The following is a 24,434-nucleotide window of genomic DNA, read 5'->3' as shown; positions in this document are numbered from 1 at the left end:
GCAAAAGTGGGTTATTCACAGCATGTTTAGGGATGACAGCCTTAATTGACTTGAGAGACGAGAGAGACACATGACAGTACTAGCTACTGAGACTTTTTGGAGGACTGATCTGTGTTATAGCTATTTTAAGTTTATTTATCCTAAAAGTTTCCAATTAAATAGACAAAAGCAGAGTCTATGTAATGATGTCTCACAAGCCTTCAGGGTTTCCCCTTCACTTTGGGCTTGCCATCTGGCTCATTCTTTCCTCTTTTACATTCCTTCCTTGGCACTGGGCTATTTTGGTCAAAAGGCTTGAATTTGTTCCCACTGAACTAAGTCCCTGGAGTGTTACACATTCATAGCTCATCAGGAAGACGAGTTGTCGGAGCCCTTGGTAACTGTATGCGTAGTTAATGTAAGACCTCAGCTAATGACTCCCAGATAAATCTGTTCCCAGATATGAAAGCAGGCTGAATGCAGTTCTGGTTTTCAGGCTTTGCGATTAGTCTGATTCAGCTCTTTGAACTATTTTTGGTATATTTCATGATGGAAATCTTAGGAAGAGACACTTAGCAGTTAGGTATTTTATGTAAATATTAATTGTATACTTATCTTTTTGCTTAAATAACAGCTTTAAGAACCTTACAGTCCTGGTAAGCTGTAACTTTACTGATGATCATCAGATGATTTTTCCATTACTACTGTTAAGAGATGCAGGACTTTTTATATTCCAAAATAAATTGAGAGCAGAGTGCAGTAAGTGATACACAAATGAATTAAACATTTTTTTTTAAGTTCTGTCAACCACTCCTGAGTAAGGGAAAAAGCAAACTTCATTTACAACAGTCTTGGTCTTTTTTTTTTCAAGTCTTCCATCATCCTGTCAATGTACTTGGAAACCTTTAAGTGTAAAGGTGCATAGGCAGAGGACTAATTGCCATTAGTCCCACATGGTACAGACAATGAGAAACCAAAATATACCTTATGAGTTTGTGATTCTCTCTGTTTTAGCTTTTGGGTTTCTTTTTTTCTAATGAGTCTTCATGGACAACATTTGCATCTTTTTAGGCGAGTCAGAGAACTGAACAGCAGCAACACAAAAAAGTTCCTGGAAGAAAGAAAAAGGGTAACTATAACCTTGACAAAAATCACTGGGCACTATTTCTGGATATTCATTTTAATTTCTCTGTGATGAGAATCCAGTTCTAGTAAACCAACAGATGTTTGTCCTTGCTTTGTTCCACATACTTGTAGTGTAAAAGATCTAAGATCTATAGAAGAGTAAGCTATTTTAAATTAACAACTATTCATTGTTGTGTATTTTCTACTTTTATGTAATATATATTATATATGTAATATGTATAATATAAATAAGTTGTTATATTAATAGCTTTTCTTAAGATTGGGTGATATAATAGGCCTCCTGTGATGTTTTGTGCCATCCAAATGGGGCAAAACAGTGTATGTATGTGTATGTTTCAAGTAAGTTTTTATTTTACTTGTTAATAATGTGTTACATTTCCCCCCATTATTTTCTCATGCTTACAGCTGGCAATGAAGCAGTCAAAAGAAATGGATCAGTTGAAAAAAGTTCAACTTGAGCATTTAGAAGTCTTGGAGAAGCAGAATGAGCAGGTATCTTATTTTAAAGGCTTAAAAGAAAAAACAAACTAGTGGAAACAGAATCAGGCTGAGTAGAATGCTTCTGAATGTAAGTCATTACCGAACTTGGGAAAATTACCTTGTTCATGGTCACTCACCTACTTGGGGAGTTAAAATGAAGAGATGAGGTGAATGATAAAGAACCAGATCTGTTTCAGATAAGCATGTGAAAGCTAGACTGCTTAAGCTAGAGTCTGTCCTTTCTGCTGTTCAGCCACACTGATACTTATTAGCTAGATATGACAGTCATAAAAGGCCCAACATATCCATTTTAATTACTTCTAAAAACTACCTCAAGCAAATCTGTTTCCTTAATTTTGGAACTTATATTTCTAGTGCTGATTGGAAAATAGAGGTGAAATATGTGCACAGAGCATCTCTGAACATTAAGAGACAGTTAGTTTGGACTGGATTCTAGAGATGTATAGTAGCATGGGGACTTTTATCTGTACTAGTACACCCTTTGCTAATGAAAATACCTTATTATTTTCTGCTAGTTTATAAGCTCTCTTTTTTTTTTTAATTGAAAAACTTCTAATCTTATTTCTGGTAGAAGCAATACTATGTTCTGAGCAGTTCCCTTGCTGAATAGTTGAGCCAGCAGAGCTGTAATAATTGCATGGACTTGCAGTACTGCACTTCCACAAATGTAAATTGCAAGGGGAATATACCCAGCAGTTCAGTGAGGTGAGAGAGGTGTGTTTAATACCCATTACTCTCAAGGGTTCTGTACTTACTTCTTTGTTTATTAAACATTCAGAACTTGAACTCTCTGGCAGACATTATAGTATGAATTAAAGCCATCTTGCAGAGGGGGAGGGAAGAAAAGAGTACATGCAAATCAAGTATTTCCACTGTCAGGAGAGTCCTACAGCCCCAAAAGCTGCAGCCTGGTTAACTTCTAGGGGGGTGACAACATGTAGGATTGCAGGCAGCTGCTACCGCTGAACCCCAGCCACCATGGCTCTGTCTTCTGATCGTTCCACCTCCCTTCTGGACAACAACCAAAATTCCTAGTCTGTTCCCTCACAGGATTTCTGTAGACACCATCTCTAACATCCAGCATGAATGGATCTGTCAGTCAGTCTGCTCCTGAGCAATATCTGCCCGTGATCAAAAGGCAGGGGAAGCAATTGGGCTACAGTGGATCTGTAGCATCACTGTAGAGAGCGTGACAGAGAACTCCCTGTAAACTGTGTTAGTTGACAAAAAATGATGAGAGAGAGGTGTTATCAGTGGTTTCTTTCCATTGGCTTCAGAGGGCTTTCGATCCAATTTTTAAAAACATAAGGACAAGAGGGAATGATTATAGTTGTGCTTTTAATCACAATGTGATAAATATGTCACGTATAAGGGGGGGAGATTGCTGGGAAATAAGGGTGAGTCATTAAATGAGTCACCTGTTTCAGCAATTAGATATTTCCCTCACCTGGGGTACAGCTTCAGCTGCTGAGAGATGGTAGCAGCCTATGTGAGCTTGCTCATACACCATTTCAGTGCAGAGATGAAGTCAGCTTAAATCGTCAGTGATTAAATGGAGTAAGATCATTCACGTGCTGGTTATCACTTTTGTGGGGGCATGTGGTGGCCTCCACCACAGGGGTAGTCCTTAACAGCTTTTTAACTCACTCTAATTTGATCCGTCAGAGCATATATTTTTATACCTGCTGTTTTGACCACTTCCTTTTAGCCCCAAAAGTGCACAAGTGCAAACCCCCAGCTGGGTCTGGTTTCGTTGTTAAACACATTAATGTATGAAAGCTAGCTGGATCAAGATAAAGGTGGTATTTGTTTAATGAGAATTTCAAAACCTGATTTTTTTTTTTCCTGATCAAACAAGAGAAGAAATTTTTCATACAAGTATACAATGCAGAAAAGTAGAATTATGGGTGGAAACAGCCTTCAATACAAACTGTTATGAATTTAAATTTGTTTTGGTTTATGTATGTTTTTCTTGCATTAGTTTTTCAATCTCACTTCAGTTTTCATTCATTTAATTTGCTTCTTGTTGTATTACTCAATTTTGACATTATTATTTTTGTACAAACAGCTTTTGAAATCCTGTCATGCAGTGTCTCAAACACAAGGTAGGATGGACGTATAAGCAAACTATTATTTCAGTGTGCTTTCCTTCTAAATTAAATCATTATCATTGGAGCCCTCCTTGTAAATGCAACCATTGGGAAGTACCATTGACATAGTGAACACAATGTTAATCTTGTTTGCACACCGATATTTGAGCCAGACACAATAGTAACAGTATTTTTGTGCTTTAGCATCTCAAATTCAGATGCATATGAACAGTGATGTGCAGAGGAAATATTTAGAGATTAACCGGTATTGTACATTAGCTGTCGTTACTGAAAGATACACTTAGAGTTCTAATCTGTGTCTGTGAAAAGTGTCTTTTGATCTAAGAAAACGATTTTAGTGTTAACATACATATGATTAACTGCTAATGCTGATAGTCAGACAAAGGGTATCCACATATATTAGTATGGTAATAAAATAGCAATTCCATGCTAAGAACAGCAAAATATAGACTAGATGGCCAGAAATAGCTTTTTAGTGTCTGAAGACGAGAGGCTTCCAGCGCTTTAAAATTCACTTCAAAATCCAACACGTTACAAGGTATGGCAATACCATGTGGCTGTGCTGCTGTGGCTTCCTAAATAATCGTTACTCACAAGAAATCTCTATTAACCCCTGTCTTAGCAAGGGAAATGATTGCATTAGGCTTGAACATGCAGTTGTATGGTATTGCCTGATCTGAATTACTTGAATTGATAACATCTTGCACCACCGAGTCGGACAGCACCCACTCTAACAACATTTATTTATAGACAAATAATGAGGGGAAAAAAGCATTTGTTAGGCTAGGAAAAAAAAAATTTTTATTCTTCTTTTACTGTATATGGTTCTTAGCCTGTCTTAGGTCTCACTAGAGAACAAGCATCTTGAAAGCAGAGTCCATTAGCTGCCACTCACTTCATGAATTCATTGTAGCTTCAACACTGCCTTCCAGAAGGCTTGTCTTCAAGTGTTGTGCTTGTGTGTTCGCAGCAGAATGCACTGTCTGACCCAGCCTCAGACTAGCAAAAACAGGCATCCTGGTCCTATGCTAATGTGTTCTTTGAAGCCAAATTATCTCTAAAATAATTCCGTACACCATACATTGGCATGCAGAATATTTATAGGACACTATGTGCCAGTAATTAAGTCGCAAGCCTAAAACGTGCAATGTGTGAGTCACTAAGAAACAACCACAGGGTTTTGTTTTATCTAGAATTTCATTTCACACACAGGCAAAATCCAGCCAACATTTCAGAAGAGGTTGTACATATTGATTTATTTATTATGTTTCCATATTTTCATGTTAAAATTATTTCTTCATTACTTTCAAGCTTTTAACTCATTTAAATGGAGAGCGTTGATTAATTTTTAATCATATTTATGACAGTTGCTTTGCTATTATCATAATTACTTTTTTCCCCACGATGATGATTATGAAAGTACAGGGCTAGATTTTTCAAGAAGGCACGTATATCACATCTGCACAAGCCCACATTTACCTCACAAAATGAATAGCTGTGCATCTCATTACTTTAGATCTACATCTGCCCATTTTCGTATATGCAAATACATGTTTGCACATCCAGAATAGGTGACTCCTTACGTAGGAGCTTGTATAGCTATGTCCCCTAAGCAACATTTACAACTTTTGGGGGAACATAGTTCACGTAAATCAAGTCCAGTAACCATTCTTCCCTGCATGACAGATACAGAGCAGTTGCATCAAAGAAAATATTAGCTTGGTTTGCCTCTTCCTAAACCTGTCCTAATCCTCAGGAGCTTGATTGTAAAGATAGATGGGTTAGCTTGCCCTCTGGGTCAATTTATTCAGAGTCCTTAGGGTTATGGATTTAAATAACTTGCCAGATTGGGAGCCCTCAGAGAAAATGAAGAGATGCTGACTCCCAGTTCTTTAAACTGCAGAGTTTCAAACCAAAGCGCAACTTCTAATCTGTGATTGAGCCACGGGAGGAGTAAATTTGTGTGTGTGCATGTCTGTGAAAGCGGGAGAGAGAGAAAGGGAGGGAGAGGAAGGGAATTAAAAAAGCTGTCTCTAAGCAGGGGTTTCCCAGGCCAGTTACCATTTGTACACAGTGCTTTAACTGCCTGCAAAGCCCAAGGCATGCAGAGTTTATAGTGAGATCTGGCATACGTTCATTGCTGTATTTTGCGCAACGCATTTGGATACAGTTTCAGGTGGATTCGGTGTGTGTAATCCCATGGAGCATATAGCAATAGTCTAATCCTGAGGTGAAAACTACCACGTCTGTAATTATAAGGATCTCTAGGCCAGATGGAGATTGGTTTTTAAAAAATGTTATTTAAAAAATCTTGCCTACTGCAAGGAAGATGTTAGTTACACTGATGGATTTTATCATTCTTTGTCTTAATGGAAGAAACAAGTCCAGGTCATAATGAACTCTCTAAACATTTCAGGAAGTAAGACATCGCAGTACTCGCACAACAGCAGTGGAGCATACATTCCCAAAGACATCTGCCTAGTTTTCTTCCCCAAATTGGAGCTTCTGCATTTTACCATACACTTGTTCAGAAAGTCAGCCCATGAGTCTTGGAATAGGATCAAAAATATTTCCCAAGAATTTGTAGACATAAAAATTACATCTGATTTTGAAAACAAAATGATACTGGTAAACATAATGTTATTACATATAGCTTCAGTGTGTTTTGCCTGTGTTTCACTCAGACACTCATATAAAACATACTTCATTTTGAACAAAAGCTCTAATGCAATGCTTCATGTGGTTATTTTGGATTGCAGGCAAAGGAGATGCAGCAGATGGTGAAGCTGGAAGCAGAGATGGATCGCAGGCCAGCAACAGTGGTCTAAAGCCTCAGCAAGCAAATTGAAGTTGGAGAACACAGCATCCTTAAAATGAGAGCAAAATTCAAAATAATGTTGCTGAGGTTGAAAAGTGGGCTTTTTTTTTTTTTCTTTTTTTTGTTTGGGGCAGGGGGGAGGTTGGTGTGGGGTTTTTGTTTTTAATATATAAAGTGTAGCTACGGACCACCAAGTCTTAAGGTTTGCATTATTTCTTTTTTAACACTGGGCACTGAATTTCCTTTGTTGGATTTCCGTAAGAATTTCCTTTGTTCAGAAAAACACTAATCAGAAGATGAAGACAGTTTTTTAAACCCAGTCCTGTATTCCTTTCTGTATCTCAACGGGCAGCTTGCCTGCATCAGAATTACACAATCAGAGCCTTGAAACACAACAGATATTTTTAAGATCATCTCAAATGGCAACAAAACTGTAGTCAAGTCATGTTATTTATCACTTGTGTTCTCATGTGTGATATATCACGTAGAAACCCCATGCTGCCAGATCCCGATGAGCAACAACTCGTCAGATGCTCGGCACCTGATGTCATCGAGCCCACTGAACTGGGTCTTCTGCTAAGTCACCATAATAATCAGTATAGTAAGGAGGGAGTTGAGTTTGGGCAATTTAAAATTATATTTCAAAGTATTTTCAGGCAGCAGACTGTAGGCAGTTGAAAGTTAACTGCATATATTCAGAAGTACAATATGTACAAAGTCATCGGTCAAATTCATCAGCTGTAATAGTAACTTGACAGAATATTTCTGCAATCCAATGATGTCATTCACAAGTGCCGTATCAACTCTATCATGTCTGAAACAAGCTGATATTCTGTAAAAGTTACTGCAGTGGTTAGCATGAGGGAGATACTGTGTATTTGTGCCAAAACTGATCAGTGCTCTAAGGAATTACGTACGAGGCACTTTAAGAAAAGTTTACATCCTACATTGCTTGTATAGAAATTGCATTTTGATCCTGTTGCTGCAGATCCCAGATACTACAGTTCATTGTAACTTAAGGATTGTTTAAATGGCTTTTGGCAAAAAGTTTGTAACTGTGAAAATGTAAAAAGTATTTATACACTTCAGAATCACAGCATTGTAGAAAATCACATACCTGCTGCCACGTGATAAAATTAGTCAACAAAAATGCTAAGAGTATGTTTGCATGTGATACAGATGCTACTAAGACTGTAATACCTACTATATGATCACAGTCATTCTAATAGCTGGTAAATACTGAATAAATGTATGGCACAGAATATTGTTTGATTAATTACAAAGACTTTTAGCATAACAAGGTCTCTATATATATGTGTGTATATTAATTAAGTGGGCATTCTTGATACTTGTAGTAAAAGAAAAGTACATAACTAATTTAATTTTACACAGAAGTATTTATGCAGATTTTCAGAATTTCATATCAGGAATAACCTTTTTATGTCCATTAGATATAAAAACAATTTGCTAATGTGTTAATTTGCATGTTTCCAGAGCTTGCTGTAGTTATATTGCAAAACAATGCATGTAAGCATTCTGCTTGGAAATTGTCCATGCTGCCAATTCAAAGATGACTGCATGGAAAACTGGTAGTTTAGAACAAATCAGATTCCTGATTTCAATGTACTAAGCACCAATTACTTCGTTGTATATGCTTGTACAAACAAATTCTACATATTCCTATAAACAAAATAAATGAAAAGACATAATTATGTTATTGTCAGTCCTGAGATGAAACTTTCAACTTCTCTAATAAAAACCTTAAAAATGCAAAACCTTTAGTTTTGACTGTAGTAAATTGTAGGGTGGTGGTATTATTACTTACCATTTTTTAGTAAGTTGTATTTCCTGTAAAAATGTGCATAGTGTAAATATATTTCTATCACAGCTTATTTAGTCAAAGGAGTCTTATTTCTTTTAAGCGATAGAAGAATTGTGCATCGGTCCCCACAGCACTACAGAACTACCTGAGTACAGTGTAGCAGCACTCCCTTGAGAGGCAGCAACCAGAGTACAGTATAGCAGCACTACTTTGAGAATGCAACTGAGACAGAGGTCAGTGAAGTCTTTAGGTGTTTAAGGTAGAATTTAAACAAACTTGTGAAGCCTATGCAGAGTTCCCATTCTGATGTCACTTAACCTATGGAGGCACCTCCTGCTCCTTATGATCCATAGTGTTTTAAAGACAAGTTGTGTACAGGGAGCTCTCCCTGCTCCCTAAGCTTCGCTCAAGTGCTGGAGGGAGTTGGGAGCAGCACTGTTTCCAGAGCATGCTGGACAGGATCAAGCATCTCAAACAAGGCAGTGATTTGTATTGATTTTTTTTTTTAATTAAAAATGTCTTCTAAAACACGGCTGGTGAAGACAGTGCTGTGAGCTGGAATTGTATACTATTGCCTACTGCAGTGGTTTCTAGTCAGTAAGGAGAAGCAAATGACAGACCAGATACAGAGGGAACCGGATGGCGAAGCATTAAATGTTACTAGTTCAGGCTCACTTACAGCCTGGCTGGAAACCACTGCCATACCTGTTAAAATAAATAACTGGAAATGGAGGACTTGAGTTCAGCTCATGTCCCTCTCTGAGGAAAATCAAACCTGCCTGTCTTAATTCCCTGGTGAGTATTGTATGCATTGGGGAATACGATGGTTTGGGAAGGCTAAAAAATACTCTCCTTAGCCTCCTTTTGAGTCTGTACTCGCTGCTCAGCCAGGAACAAGACATTTATCAAGTCAGAGAATATGTGCTTCTGTGAAACCACGGCACTGGGTAGCCTCAGCTTCCAGGCTCAGCTCCCAAGAACTGTTACGTATTTCATCCATTGACAATTTAGCATAAAACGCAGACAGTAATTTGAAATTAAGTGATGAATTTTGTCAGCTAAGTATTTTGAAATGCTGTTTAAGTAGTATTTGATTCAAAAACTATTTGAAGTTTGGCCGCTAATGTAACGAGGTGAGAATTTCCATTGAGATGAAATAGGCTAATCAATTTGAACATTGATAGTGAGTTAAAGCAGTTTAAAATGTCATTCCCTGCCGGGGTGATGGATTCCACTTCAGTGAAATTTCATCGAGGGAAGTGGCAGATTCTCTGTCTCTGAATCTCTTTGGATAAATTCAGTGCAGCTGTGATGGGAAGGGTCATGACACCCTGGCCTCAGAGGCAGCCTGCTATTCTTTCAGTTCCATTAATTTGGGAGTTGCTCATTAACTTGACTGTTTCCAAGCGGGGGGCTGTTTAACCCCCACCCCACTCAAGTGCAGTCCAACTGGGTTGCCAGAGACCCAAAATACCCCTTGGGGGCTGATTTCCTTGCAGAGTCCACATGCCATTGCCCACGGGCTGCCTGTGAAGCCAGCTGCCGGTGGCAGACACATCCCAGAGCCGCTCGGCCAGAAAACCCTGCTGCCAGGGATGCGCCGGCAGTGGTCCCAGCACTGCAGCACCGCTGTTACCGTGCTGTGTGTGAGGAGGCTCGTGAGAGTTATTGCTGTCTGGTAGCTGGGGTGGTAGCAAGGGGGCTTCAGCCTTCAGAGATACACAGGCAGTCCCCACAGCTGGGGTAAGGGCAGGTTGCAGGGCTGGCTCCAGGTGGTCCAATCTGTGACCATAAACGGGCCCTGGTCACAGTATTTCAGATCAGCTAATGCTGCACTGGCTCCCTCAGGTAAGACCTTCCTGCTCTGTCAATGTTTTGGGGCTTTCTTAGTGTTAGGAAATCTTAGGCCTTTCCCTTTTTTGCTATGGAGAGCAGGATAAACCCAGCTCTGCAGGCTTGGAGTGAGGATTGTCACTGAAGCTGAAGGGGTTTTTTTGTTGTGCTGTGCAGCTGGTGGGTGCTGGGAGAACACGGTTCTGTGCCGTGGGGCTCAGGGGGCTGTGGGTCAGGCTTGCCGTTGTCTCTAACACAGCTGCTCTCTCCCAGCTGCTCCCTGTGGTACCCTCCTACATGGGCTGGACGCAGGGGCAGCTGCTCAGGATCATATATTTATTTGGAGGCTTAGAAGCTACCTAGAAACCTCAAAAAAAATTGGAAATTAAATAGGGAGCTAGAGGAGGAAGTAGAGGCTGGTTAAATACTGAGGTCATTGGTGAAAGACCTGAGGAAGCCAGGCATTAAAATCATCACAGAAATAGTCTGTTGCAGTCAAAGAGCCTCGTATAGAAAATTTTTTTTTTTTCCTTTATATAGTTCCCTGGAAATATTACCTGCAGGTCAATCCTGTATCACAACTGACACGGGTCTGGCTCTATTTTGGGGAGCAGGAATGACTCCTTATCGTCAAACAGGAGAGAGAGGAGATGGCCAGAATGTAATATTTAATTTGTAAAGCAAGCAGAAAGGAATTGCAACAGAATAGTTAACAAAAATCGGTACGTTTCTTCAGTATCTACTTTTATTTTTAACAAGCTACTTCCCAGCAAGAAAACCCTTCTCCGCAGGTGTGCCCTGGCAGAGAAAGGGCAGCTTCCCAGCGGCAGCTGCGCACAAAACTCACCTTGCAATACCTTGCTTCGCAAAACTCTGGACCGATTCCTCCAGACTCCTTTTCCTGAACTAGAAACGTGAATTGCTAGTGAATCCGTGTAACACCACACGCGCCAAACAGCTTCTGTCCCTTTGGCTTTTTACAAAAAAAATAACCTTGGCGATAGGCTCCTTTTCCCCGCTGCTCCTGGGACTTGGCGTCTCTGTAAATGGTAAATGTTTGGATGTGCTCTTCGTACGGGTCGAGGGCGGCAGCGCATTGAAGGGCCGTAAAAACTCCCGATGCGAGGCAGCGAAAAATGTTTTAACGTCGGCGAACGGGGGAGGCGAAACCCCGGAGCCGCGGGGGGTGGCGGTGGGGCCGGCGCTGCCCCGGGAGCAGGCGGCCGGGCCGGGCTCCGCGGCGGGCCGCGGTGCGAGCACTTCGGTCTCGTCCGCCGCTGGCAGCGCCTCCTGCCTCCCGGCCGCAGCCTCAGAGCCCCCGGGGGAAACCGGCAGCCCCCCCGGCCGCTCTGGGCTGGGAACGCGCCTGCTCCTCCCGGAGACCCCTCTCCCGACAAGCCGGGGGCCCGTTTCACCCCCGCCTCCGGGTCGAGAGGGAGGAAACGCAGGCGCCGGTTTTGCAGGGAATAAAGGGGATTGCCCGGCTCGGGACTCCGGCAGCGCTGCGCGCCCCGGGGCGGGCAGGGCAGGGTGCAGGCAGCCCCCCCGCCCTCTGCTCCCCAGAAGCCGGCAGGGATGGGGTGCGCAGTGCTTGTCTTCACCCCGCCTTGCAGCCCCTTCTCTCCCCAGCGCCGGGCCGCGGAGCCTGGCAGGGACGAGCTCTTGTCAGCGCCCCGGCACAGCTCGCCCGTGGCACAGCTCTGAGACGCGCCCCAGGTGTGCCCCCCCCCACAACGCTCCACGTAGGCACGGCCTGGATTGTTTTGATGCATCTTCTCGGTGCTGAGGGGACCGCTCCCCTCGCTCTGTGTGATGGTATGTCTTCCGTTACGGTGTGTTTTGTGGTATGTCACGACATCTGAAGAGCTCAGGTGTGTTGATGGCCGTTTACAAAAGGGTGCCGAGTCTGCTTCTGACCTTGCCACACAAAAATAGCTGCACGTTTCTTTCTAAATTAACACACGAAGCAGCTGTTCGCCTTCACCGAAATTACTGACGCTCCGTGAGCAGCCGGCGCTGGACTAGATAACCCCTCCTCCATCCCCTCCGCTGTCCCGGTTTAGCGGGTCCTTTGCCTCTCCGGCGGCGCTGGCGCTGCCCGGCGACAGCCGTCGTCCCCCGGGAGCAGCCGCCTGGCGCGGCACCGAAAGGGCAGGGAGGGTGGCAGGACCCTCGGGGAAGGTGCCTCGGCGAAGGCCCTGTGCCCCGGGCCGGTGTAGGGCTCGCCCCGGGGCGCGGCCCCGCTCCCACCCCCTGCCCTACCCTGCCCGGGGGAGCGGGGCGCGCTCGGTGCGTTTCAGCCTCGCTCCGGCCGCACGTCGGGGCGGCCCGGCTGGCCCGGGTCCCCCCCGGCTCCCTCCCCCGAGGTCCCCGCTCCCCGCGGGGATCCCCGCGAGCCCCTCCGCGGGGGTCGGCGGGGCCCCCCAACGCCGGAGGAGGGGGGGAATCCCTCCTCCCCGCCCTGCCTCCGCGTACGCCCCGTCCCTCAGCGTGGGCGCCTCCATCAGCTCCGCCGGCATCTCCCCTCCTCCTCCTCCCCACACACCCACACACTCTTCCCCGTCCCTCCTCCCCGCCACGCCGCAGCAGAGTGCTTTTGCAGCCTGTGCAGCTCCTGAGAAAGGAGGTGTTTCAGCGGGTTTTTTTTCCTCCTTTTTTTTAAACATTTTTTTTTCCTATTTTTTTTTTCCTCCAGAGCAGACGCTTTCGGAGGAGCAGCAGCCGCGGACACGCAGGGGCCGAGCTGGGAGGATGGCCGGGGGGCGCCTCCCGGGGCTGCTCTTCCTCTTGCGTGAGTACAGCCGCGGCGAGTCGCGACACGGAGCCCTGTCGCGATGAGGTGGGCGCTGGCGCTGAGACAGCCCCGGCGCTGCTAGAGCACCGGTCCTGCTCCACCGTCACCGGCTGCCCCATCTCCAGTGCCTTCTCTATCGCGACAGAGACGCCCGGTCGCGACAGGGGAGCTTACTCCAGCGGGCTCGGGGGGAGCGGGGGGGATGTTAAGGTGAGCCGGCAGAGGCTTGGGGCAAAAGGCCCCGGGGGCTGCCGCCGCTCAGCGCCTCTCTGCCCGCAGATGCCGCGGCGCGCCTAGCTGCCGAGCAAGAAGTTGAAAATCTCTCCGGGCTCTCCCCTAACCCCGAAAAGGACATTTTCGTGGTGCGGGAAAACCGGACGACGTGTCTCATGGCGGAATTCGCCGCCAAGTTCATCGTCCCCTACGACGTGTGGGCCAGCAACTACGTGGATGTGAGTAGGGGCCGGGGCCGGGGCCGGGGCTGGGAACGGGGGGGTGGGTGGGGAGCGGAGCTGCGGCGCGGCCCGGGGGGCGGCCGGGGCTCGGGTTCGCAGCGCGACAGCCGCAGCCGCGGAGCCGCTGCACGGTGTCACGGCAGGACCGGGGGGGGTGGGGGGGTGGAAATCCGCCGGTAGTTTTGGAAAGTCCTTCATCGTCGCCGAGGATATTCAGCCGGGGCTGTGGGGGGCCTGTGGGCGCTCGGGGGGGGGGGCGCGGGGCCGCCCCCCTGAGCCCCGCTCCCCGTTTGCAGCTGATCACGGAGCAAGCCGATATCCCGCTGTCGCGGGGCGCCGAGATGAAGGGCAAGTGCGGCACCAACGAGTCGGAGCTGGAGATCTCCTGGCTGGAGCAAGCGTACACCCTCAAACTCTTCTTCCTGAAGGTACGGGGCTCTCCCCGCGCCCGGGAGCTGCGGGGCGCACGGCGGTGTTGCCGGGGTCTGACCGGCCCTGTCTCGGCAGGAGGGGCACAACACGTCCCGGGGGCAGGAGGCTTTCTGGAGGCTCAGCCGGGTCCAGTTCACCTACGACACCGCCGAGCGCACCTACTTCAAGGACGCCGTCAGCCGTAAGCGCCCCGGGGGGACGGGGTTCAAAGCAGATCCCTGGCGTCTGGCGAGCGCGGAGCCGGGGCGGGGGGGGGGGACGACGACGCGGACACCCCGCGGGCTGCTCGCCTAAATGCAGTTTAACGGGGGAAAAAAGATACCTCAAACCCGCCCGACAAAGCCGGGACCGGGTGCCGGTTTTAAACCGCGTCTTAGTTTTTGTTCCCCCTCCTTTCTGTTCTTGTTTCTTGGTTTTAATCACCGCGGTTGCCGTGGGAGGGAGAGCCCTACCTCTGCCCGTTTGCTGCGCGGTCCCGGGCCCTCCCGGCGGGACCCAGGGGCTCGAGGGGGTGGGCAGCGGGGCAGGGGTCCGCCTGGTCGGGAAAATTTGCCTCCTTTCCTGCGGGAGATGTTTTTTAAGGTTGATTACCTCCTTGGTTCTGATGATGGTTGAAGAGGTGGGAAAGCCGTGGTTTCCCAAGATAACAATGAGATCGACATCAATATCCATGCCCCTACACGCCTCCACACCCAACAGCCTCTCCTCTTTTTTGACTGGGTTTCCTTTCTTTTGGCTTTCATTTCGTTGTTAGTCCATTTCTGCTGAGAAATTAGTTGTCTTGTATCGAAAACAGATATACTGTCATTTGCAAGTTGCCGTTCTTCAAGATTTTCCTAACTCCAGCGAATGGTGCGTTAAAAGTTTGTGGCGTAAGACACACTGGACACGGAGCTGTTTTTCCCACTGGTGTTTCAACTGCTTGTGTCCCCAAAACACGGTGGTGGTCGTGCCTCATCACCCTCTGCAAATGCGAAACACTGATCGCCTTTCTGTGCTGCTGGAGGGGAACAAAGGGCTGCAGAAGAGCAGGAGGTGGAAGGCTTCCCTCATTCCACCTTGCTGAGCTGCATTCAGCCTTCATTTATAAAACAAGCTTGATGTGATGGGAAAATATTTTCTCATAATCTATACTTGGGTGAAATGGTCATGTTGTATTTTCAGGAAAGGTGTTATGGCCTGTTTTGCTTTGTAGTGAGGTCCCCAAATGGCATTGCTCCTTCCCACCTGAATTCAGAGCCCACGTGCAGCCGCAGGAATTGCCATTCCCCAAACGTAGGGAGTATGAGCACAATCCGAGGCTGAAATCTGCATATACATCAATAGAAACCATTCCTCCAACTTTATGGACTTCAAGTCCTATGACACGAGCATCGCTGGCAGCAGCAAAGCCAGCTCTCCCCTTTGCACCGGCAGGACCGCACGCTGCAGCCATCCGTTCCTGCTTGTGGGCAGGCAACCCCAGTGCGGGAGTTGCCCTGGCTATGTGGTGGTGTCATGCCAAAAGCATGGTCCCACCCCAGGAGAAAATGCTGCTGTAAGAGCAGTGGAGCGTGTGGCCGCCGCATTGCACACTGCCTGCATGCCCTTGTGTTCAATTCATTAGCTTTGTTAATAAAGTCACATCGGTCCCCCAGAGACAGGACCTGACCTCTGCTGTTTCTGCCCCTTGGCCAGCCGGGAAGCACACGGCCAACTCACACCATCTCTCTGCCCTGGTCACCCCAGCTGGGAAGTCCTACGAGTGCCAGGCGCAGCAGACCATCTCCCTCATCTCCAGTGACCACCAGAAGTCTGTGCAGCTCTTGCTGTCGGAAGTACGTGTCCAGCCCTTCGACATCACCGCGGATTTTGTCTTCAGTGAAGGTAAGATGCAGGGTGAAGGCACGTCCTGCATCCGCAAGATGCTGCTGCTGCTGTGGCCTTTGGGGATGTCGCAATGCGCTGAAGGAATTTGGGTCCCACCTTTATCAGAGCACCTTCCCCTCCCTCCAGCAGGTGGTCAGTGCTCCCTGCAGTCCCTCCAACCCATTCCCTGCCGCCATGGTCCCCCAGAAGCCTTTACAAATTCAGCCCAGCCGCTATTTGGTCAGAACATGGGCTGTTGTTGCATGTACACTGGCTTCTGTAAGGACTTACCTAGCTAGGTTGCCAGCAAGCCCTGGAGCTGCCTGGTCCCTGGGGAGCCCTGCAAGGGTTGGGTGTCTCCTCTGCAGCACGGAAGGTGCTTCGGTAGAGCTCCAGGGGCTTTTTAGGGCCACTGCACCCTGAGGGAAGCTTGGGGCTGTAGTGGCAGGAAATACTTGCGATGCGCGTTGCTGGCTTCAGTTTGATTAATGCTCATTGCAAGGATGAAGGAAGCGTAACAGGGACTTCAGTGAGGCACCTCATGTGCCAAACACAGGGGATGCTGTTCCTCTTCTTAGGTTTCTTTAACGTTAATTGTGGATAAAAGAAAACGTGAGTTAACGTGCTGTTTGTATCAAAGGGTTGTACTGAAGTCAGCAGCAGTACTGCCATGGGGCAGAATTCCTGCAGATTTTTCCTGCCTTTATCTTGAGGAACCTGTGGTGCTCCTCCTTCCTGACATCCTCCTGCCTTTTCCATCAGGTTGAATGAGGGAGTGTAAACATGCTCACCTGAATTAGGACTTCGAGACTAGTCCCCTTTTTATAGTGCCATCTTAGCAAATTAGTTAACTCCATTATTGTAAAAAGATGCAAATAAAATTTGTAATAGCCAAATCTTTTAATAACGAGCTAGAAAATGGTGGTGTTATTTTCAAGCTTAGCGTTAAAAATTTGGAGCTTTATTATTTTGCGTGTGGGAAATATTTTAGAACACAATAAAAAACCAGCACTGACTACAGAACCGAGCACTTACGCTCATGACTCACATTCCTCTAACTGATGTAGTAAATACATGCTATTATGTACGCTGGCTCTGGCAGAGCTCTGTGTGGCTGAATTACTCATGGCAAGGCCAGTGTAGTACAGAGTAGGTTTTATCTGTGGGCACAAATAAATCTTTTTTTTTTTTTTTTCCTATCGAAGTAGTACCGCATTTTGCATAGGTTACAGTGAGAAAAAAGTAGAATTTAATAGTCTCCTATTATTTTTTGTTGGCACGTCTTCATCCTCTCCTCCCTTCTTGGAGCCAGGCTTCCTGCACTCAGGGTTTGGCTGGGCAGACCTTGGAGGCTGAGAAAAGCATATTTAAAATATGCAAGTCTGGACTCAGTTTTAGCTGCTGTGTCTCTGTGATACCAAACCTGTCAAGTCCAAGAGCTCGCGTTTAAAAGAACCAGACTTGGGGTTCGTTGCCAAAGGCAACTACCTGCCTTTTTCATGATATGCTCTTTCATATCAGGCAGGTTTGGTTTGGTTTGGTTTTTTTTTCCTTTGTTGTTGTAGTTTTGTTGGTTTTTTTTTCTCCAGGACACAAAGAGGCCTTGGTTGGTTTAGCAATCTTTAAACATGTGTGGGGAATTCCTCCTCCTGAGGAAAGCACGGTTTCTCTTTGCCAGGCTTTCTGGGTTTTTTTTGTTGCTCTCATTATTTAGTGACACTTCTTTTTGTTGAATTCCACTGGAAGTTAAATAGCAAAGAGCACCTGGAGAGGATGGTCAGAAATGCCCAAGAGGTCTTTAATCAATGAAGCTTCGCGCGGGGCTCTGCCACTTCTCCCAGTGGCACGTCCCCACTAGCCCTGCGGACCAGCGTGTCCTCAGCACATGCATGGCAAAACATGATTCTTTGTGGGGTCTGATAATCACTGCCAATCTTAAATTACAGTAATTAGCCTTCTCCTTTTTGGTTCATTAATTTCCCATTAGGTAAAATTCCTATTAATTATGAACAAGCTACAGAACATTTTAAAATATTTTAGAATAGAGAAAGAGACCTGCTAGAGCAGAAGAATTGCAGAGATGCAGGAGTGTCAACACACTTTTACCACAAAGAAATGGGGGGAAAGGTTTTGTCATTAGTCCTGACACTGTCCTGTCTGGGATAGATTAAAAAGCTTGTAGTCTGTGATTGGATTGCTCTTATTTTTTTTGAATGCTTAAACTCATGTGCTAGAATATTTTTTTTTTTCTTTTTAAGACCCTGCTTCCAACCCTTACAAAAAATATAAAAATACACATAAATATATATATTTACTTTTTTTCAGTACAGAAGCAGAACATTTTTTTTCATTCAGAGCTGGGGAAATTTTTTTTTTTAATAGGGAAAATGTGCATACATTTTTCAGCTTAAAAGATCAGTAAAAGGGAGAGCTGGATCAAGATCATGCAAGGAGAACATTTAAATTGATGAAAGAACCCCACAGAAATTGTCACCTCTTTTGATTTTCATCAAAATAACGCAAAATACTAATACAAAAGGATACAAAGGCTGAGAATTAGGGACCAGGATTGTGGGAGGTCTCATCTCCCTCTGAGCCACCCCAAACGAGGGCCATATTTTCTCAAGGGACTTGGGCACCTAGTAGCTCCTCTTTGCAAGGTATGCAGCCACCTTTAAAAAAATCACTCAGTCTTTTTTTTTATTATTTTTTTCCTTTTTATTAAGCTAATCACTTAACAAACACCCATCTCAAAATCTCAAAAATTCATCCTGTCATGCCAGACACAACTGGGCTGTTTTTTCATCCTTTCGAACAGCCCCTGCACCGGTCGTCCGGCTTGTGGTCGTGACTGCGGGAAACTGGTGATTTTGTTGCCGTGCTGCTATTTGTTCTGCAGAAGGATGCTGAAACAAGAAAATGGGCCTGTTGGGTGGTTTCATAGCCTAGTACTGAAATTGGACGAGCACTCACCATAGAAACCGTGGCGGTACGTGAGCCTGGGTGCTGTGTGGCGTTGGAGGAAGCACAGCACAAAAGAACAACGGGGGATGTACCTAAATGCCTCCTTTGTATCCGCCTGCAGTCTTTGTTCGACGGGGCAGGGACCCTGGGCTGGGGGGTGGCACCTCTCTGGCAAAGGGGTGACCCTGCTGGGTTCGGGATGCAGCAAAACTCCCAGCATCACCTGAAAATTTGCCAGGGACCTTTTTGCTTTCCTGGAGTGAGGGTAAAACCTAGCGATTTAGGAAATGCTGAGATCCCTGTGACCTGAAGCAAAATACTCAGGAAAATTTGATAGAAAGGGCTGTTTTCCTGTGGAAGGCATTGATTTAAAATACATAGCAGTTCCCAATGTGATGGCATTTCATTTGTCGTGCATCAACCAGCCCACCTGCCTGCGCTGTGCTTGATGGGGTTGAGTGTCTGAATTTGTGGCTGCCGTGGACTTTATGCAAACCCTTCTGCCCTCCCACTCCCCCTTTGCATTTTCCTTTGTTGATAGACCAGGGATGATACCTGTTACCTACCTCCCTGTGGTGTTGTGGACCTCAGTGCCTGTGCAATGCTTTGAACTCTTGGGGCGAAAAATGCTTATAAATGTTAAAGTATATTGTTATAAATGTGAAAATATTTTTATTTGTGTAAAATGATGTGTTTTAACATTATATTAATGTCAAAATACAAAATTCATTCTCCTAGCAGTCAGCACCTGGAGAGCCTTGGTTCTGCTGCAAATGTGCTTGTGCTTACCACTTGCCTGTGCCTCCGTGCTGGGTCCCCCACAGCCCTATTCCCATTCCCTCTATGCTCTCTGAAGAGCCCAGACTTTTGCAGTCTGCTCCAAAAGGAGAAAATGGATCTGTCTGATGAGGAGAAGGTGTTGGTAAGGCGGGGGGTGGCTGCTCTGCAAGGCTGCTGAGGCAGAGTGCTTTCTGCCCATGGAGGTGCAGCAGTGTTTGTGGGTGTGCTGCTGGAGACTGCGAGCTTTGCTTTGCCTTTTTTTTTTTTTTCTTTTTTTTTCCTGTTGGCTTTTTTTCTTTTAATCCTCTTTAAAAAGTGTCAGGATAAAGAACTATCTTCCTTGGCTGCTTGCAAGATTTGACACCTTCTTGAGTTGTGACTCAGACACTCAAATACAGCTGTGGCTTTCTGTGGACACCAGAGCTTTGGCCAGGTCCTCTGGCCCATTTTGTGCTCTGCAGCTGGTTTGCTTTGGCAAAAGCTGGGAATATTGCAAGCAGGTGCTTTAGAGTTGGGTTAGTCCTCTGCATCGTGGCACTAGTGCTTTTAGCTTTGCCTTCTTCACTGGCTGCAGACCTCCACGTTCACCCCGTTCTCCTGCAAACTCAGCATCCTTCTTGTTTAAGGAAAGGCACACGGACAAACCTGCTATGTTTGAGCACAGGTGAATGTCCTCAGTTGGGTTTACGGCAGGCTTGTTTCATTTTTCTGTAGGGTTTAAGCTAAACCACTTTCAAAGCAAAAATTAGTGCCTGCCGGAGGAGATTGCAGCAGCTGGACTGAAACACCGCTAATTGGCACATCAGCACACCCCGGCCCATCGGGCTGTCTGCAGGCGCGTGGCAAGTGCACAGGGGCTCCTCTAGCATGGATCCTTCCCATCGGAGGGGTGCTGCTTTGTCCTGACACGTGGGCAGCGGGGTCGGAGCACCGTGCATGCCTTTTCCCGCAATCAGGTCTGGGATGCCAACCTGCCGCTGTGTCTCTGCCTTGGCACCGCGGGTCTGGTCAGGCCTTAGCATCCTAAACTGGGAAGGCTTTCATAAAGCTCTAGAAACCCGATTTTGGGAGCTAATAATAATCAGGGGTTTTTTGCCCTTTCTCCTGAATACAAACAAACAAAACCCCTGCATTGCAGCAAGTGCTGAGTCGCCTGTAACAGTCCTGGTGATTAATCACTCCTCTGGTGAAACAGTGAGCAACTGGAACCGAAAAGGACATTTTTTTTGTTAGACTACATTTCACTTTTGCTTTTTTGTTTCACTTCATTTTCAGCTCAAAATGTTTCCTGATGGCATTGCTACGAGCCAAGTGCTGGGAGGAGGGCTCTGCTCCGGGAGGTGACAGAGCTCTGGAGGTGCTGGCACCGCTGGAGATAACGTCCCTGCTGACACCTCATGCCTGGGCCTGGGGGGTCTCTGGGTTTTTCCTGCTCTTTGCCACATGCCGTTAGATTTGCAGAGCGTTTGCTGTTCGTGGTTCGTCGCAGATCTCTCTGTCTTGCAATCAGCTGCCTGGGGAACCCATCTGGACAGTCTTTAGCGATGGGAGGAATTAGTGATGCCCTTTGTATCTGCTCATCTAACATGCAGCCTTTTTTCACCTGCTTTTTTCTTTTAAGTAATTGCTGTCTTCATTGTTTTCAGCACAATTCTAGTGCTGTGAAGATGACCCAGGGGCCAGAGCACTGTCCCTCCTGTCCCTTGTAGCCATTTTTTTTCTTTTTTTTTTTTTCCCAGAGTGGGCATTTTTTTTCTTTTTGGTCTGGCAGACCCAACTCGGCAACATCGGCTTGCCTGTCCGTCAGCACGAATAAGCAGCAGTCCCATGGGGAAAAAAGTAAATCGTGATCCTGTCATTCAGGCCTGCAGTAGACTCTGGAAGTGTAAGGGAGGTGAACCGGGATTACCAGCATAATGTATTTCCCAACCTTGGTGGCTTTTGCAAGCTAAATGGAAAAGTGTTTTCCCATTGTAGCTATGGTTATTTTCTAGTCGTTTATTACACTATGATGGGGACTCGTAGGTCGGAGAGAAAAACACTGGGGAGGGCCGCGTTGCTTCTGCTCATCCTCATCCTTTGCCATATTTGACAAAAAACGTGGCGTTCTGGGATGCTCTTTGGCCACAAACACACATGTGCTCTGCCAGTGCTGGTAAACTCCCCATGGGGAGCTCACAGAGACGGGGGAGAGATGCTGTTAGATCTCTGCCAGCTTGCAGATAGAGGGGAAGAATCTTTTTAACGATGAGCAGGGTACGTCTGATGCAGAATTAAAGACTTATCGATGTTGAGGTCTCATGATGCAATATTTATAGACTCTATAACTAAATAAACAAAGCAGATCTTCAGCCGTGGTCAGGAAACTTGTACTTATCCTGTCGCATTCCCAACAAAGCCATGGCTGTACATGGCAGAGAGGCATGAAGAGGAACTTAGGGGCACGAAAGCGTTTTTTCCCACTGCGTCGGCTGGTTTGACAGATGTTACCTCTCCCTCCAAATCCTGCGTTGTGACTGTGATTTCCCTTTCCTCCAAAGCAATTGATTTTCTCCCCAGGACTCCGACGACGGCTGCTGTCTCTCCTTGCTGCTGCGGCTGTTTTTGCTGCGCAGGGACCCCTGGTGCGGAGCTGTGACTCTGGGTTGCTACTGCAGCAGGAGTTGAGATTTGCAATGTCTCATTTATTTCTCTCTTTCTCTTTTCTTTTCTTTCTTTCCCTGCAGAACACAAGTGCCCAGTGGACCAGAGGGAGCAGTTAGAAGAAACCCTGCCTCTGATTTTGGGCCTGATACTGGGGTTGGTTATCGTGATAACCCTCTGCGTTTACCATATCCACCACAAGCTGACAGCTAACCAAGTGCAAATTCCTCGGGACAGATCTCAGTACAAACACATGGGATAGGGGACAGGATGGAGCAGCCCATATATTTATCAGGTAGAAAAAGCAAAAGCACTTTTTTCTAAGGTGAGGAAAGGTTATGGGGGGGCGAGAGACGGTATTCACAACACCTAGTCGTGGGTGTTTCATGGAGACGCACAAGTTAAGATTAGGCTTTAATCTAGTCAGTGCAGAGACATAGCTGTCTCTGTAAGAAGACTCAGAGCATCTGATTTTAGGAGTCTGTCTGTGGCAGTAGGTGGTATGAATACCTTCTTAAGCAGCTGGGCTGATGATCTGGAAATAGAAATGCTTTGCATGTCAAACTTCAACACTGGGGCAAAATTAGCTTTTTTTTTTTTTTTTTTTTTTCCTTTTTTTCCCTCTCAAGAGACTCTTCCCTCCCCAATGCATTGCTCTTGGCAGCGTTCAGCCCTCTCTGTTTATGTCTGTACAGGGAGCAGGGCTAGGGGACAGAGCCATTGCACGGACTTTGTTAAGGTCCTCTAATGAAGGGATTCAAACCACATTCCTGAAGTTTGCACTTAAGTCAAGGAAAGCATGAAGGCAATACAAGTGTGTTTTGAGGGGGGAAAAAACCTAAACCAAACCAAAACAAAAAAAGGCCAGAACCTCAAGCTGGTATAAACGGGAATAACTCCAGTGCAGCAGATCGCAGCCAGCTGAGGAGCTGACCCCACACTTGAGACTGAGTGAAGAAAGTTTGTTTTTGCTTCTTGACCCACATCTGAACTAAACTTAAAAAAAATAATTAAAAAAAGAGTATTGATACACAAATTACAAAGTGCCATGCTACTGCAAGTCAACTGAGAAATGCTTCTGGCTGGACATCCTGCACGTATTGTGATTGTCGTTGAGATGTTACATTGCTACCTGTAACCAATATTTTCACAATGAAACAAAAAAAAAAAAAAAGAAAACAGAAATGTTAAAGTTACTATGCAGATTATTCAGGTATAATCTAATGTAACGGAAAACAATATAAGGGAACCCTTGAAATCTATCCTTAAATGTAGACAATTTTTAAAATTAATTAAAACATGTACATATATAATACTTGATTTGCCTTCTTATTTTGAAATGATGTAATGCTTTTTACTAACTCCGTGATACCTAATGGAATTGGTGCAAAAATACATCGTCTGAATGGATGTTAAATGTAGGATTTATTCTAGCGGTATTTTTGGTACAGATGGTTTGGTGAAGACATGGTGGTAGCTCAGTATTCTGTGATTTGTTGGTTATTTCTAATATTCTAATCTCTCAGCTGTTTCTTTCTTATGTGTTTTGTGGGCAGTGGTGTGTTTCACTCTGGTCCTGTCGAGTTCCCACTGAAACGTTTGGCTTCCCTTGGCTCTGGTGTTACTGCAGCAAGAGTTAGTCCAGACCTTGTGTTAGTTTAGGCTATGGAAAATAACCTTCTTGGTTCTGAACTGATTTGATCTAAATAGGGGCTCATACAGACTGTTCCCTTTCAGCTTAAAACAGGATAATAAGCAAAGAAAGAAAAATAGTAATTTCAATGTGGAGAAATGTGAGGGGAGAAACTTAACTGCTTTTTAATGCTGCAGCCTCCTCCAAAATTTAGTTGGTTTTGGGTTTTTTTTTTATGAAGGTGGACGCAGCAAGAGCCTTTCTTTAGTCCTGTCTTATTCCTGGTCTCATTTCTATGTTACGTTCAGCTTTTTGTTTTCTTGTTTGGATGTAAGAAGCAGAATTACGGTGCTAATGAAGCTTGTGGCTTTGCCCTTTTCTTTTAAAGCTCTGGTGAAAGTGTTCTGGGCAGGCTTTGGGTTGACCAAGTGCCACTGTCTACAATGAGCTGATTATTATAAAAAAAAGAAAAAAAAAAAAAAAAAAAAAAAAAGAAAAGGTTCTTTTAGAGGCAGCCAGAAAAAGCCATAGGTAGCAGGAGAGTAAATAAGAGGATTAAAAGTTCTTCCTTAATAGAGAGGGGCCATAGTTATCAGCTTTGTCCTGCCTCCCTCTTGTCTGCCCTCCAGCCAGACAGGCTCTCCTAGCCAGCTCCGATCAGCCTGGAACATCTGC

The 24,434-nt window shown here is 45.7% G+C and overlaps 2 protein-coding genes across 8 annotated transcripts in view; both read left to right on the top strand.

Annotated features, from left to right (window-relative positions):
* PLCB4 (phospholipase C beta 4) overlaps positions 1-8,447 on the top strand; it is a 224,688-nt gene extending 216,241 nt beyond the window's left edge. For 5 of the 7 annotated variants that reach the window (XM_069787583.1, XM_069787578.1, XM_069787581.1 and 2 more), the window contains 4 exons: positions 1,051-1,108; positions 1,531-1,617; positions 3,695-3,731; positions 6,497-8,447. In XM_069787583.1, coding sequence (XP_069643684.1) covers positions 1,051-1,108; positions 1,531-1,617; positions 3,695-3,731; positions 6,497-6,585 — 271 coding nt within the window. In that variant the 3' untranslated portion in view covers positions 6,586-8,447. The remainder of the gene's footprint in view (positions 1-1,050; positions 1,109-1,530; positions 1,618-3,694; positions 3,732-6,496) is intronic. The other 2 variants (XM_069787585.1, XM_069787584.1) reach the window with 1 other exon arrangement.
* A 4,426-nt stretch (positions 8,448-12,873) lies between these two features.
* On the top strand, positions 12,874-24,122 carry LAMP5 (lysosomal associated membrane protein family member 5). Its single transcript, XM_069787591.1, has 6 exons — positions 12,874-13,001; positions 13,284-13,456; positions 13,756-13,887; positions 13,967-14,072; positions 15,569-15,757; positions 22,210-24,122. The coding sequence occupies exons 1-6, from the start codon at positions 12,962-12,964 to the stop codon at positions 22,386-22,388; spliced, it is 819 nt and encodes a 272-aa protein (XP_069643692.1). The 5' UTR covers positions 12,874-12,961; the 3' UTR covers positions 22,389-24,122.
* The last annotated feature ends 312 nt before the right edge of the window (positions 24,123-24,434 follow it).

Source organism: Haliaeetus albicilla, chromosome 7 (assembly GCF_947461875.1).
Source record: "Haliaeetus albicilla chromosome 7, bHalAlb1.1, whole genome shotgun sequence".
In the NCBI taxonomy this organism is placed as follows: Eukaryota; Metazoa; Chordata; class Aves; order Accipitriformes; family Accipitridae; genus Haliaeetus; species Haliaeetus albicilla.
The sequence above is the reverse complement of the archived record's forward strand: the minus strand, read 5'-3'. Positions and strand labels throughout refer to the sequence as shown.

Excerpts from the sequence above, each read along its gene's own strand:
- LAMP5 (XM_069787591.1), top strand. The coding sequence starts at position 12,962 with ATGGCCGGGGGGCGCCTCCCGGGGCTGCTCTTCCTCTTGC. Across the intron at positions 13,457-13,755 it reads GGGCCAGCAACTACGTGGAT|CTGATCACGGAGCAAGCCGA; the intron begins GTGAGTAGGGGC and ends CCCCGTTTGCAG. Across the intron at positions 14,073-15,568 it reads CTTCAAGGACGCCGTCAGCC|CCGGGAAGCACACGGCCAAC; the intron begins GTAAGCGCCCCG and ends CCCCTTGGCCAG.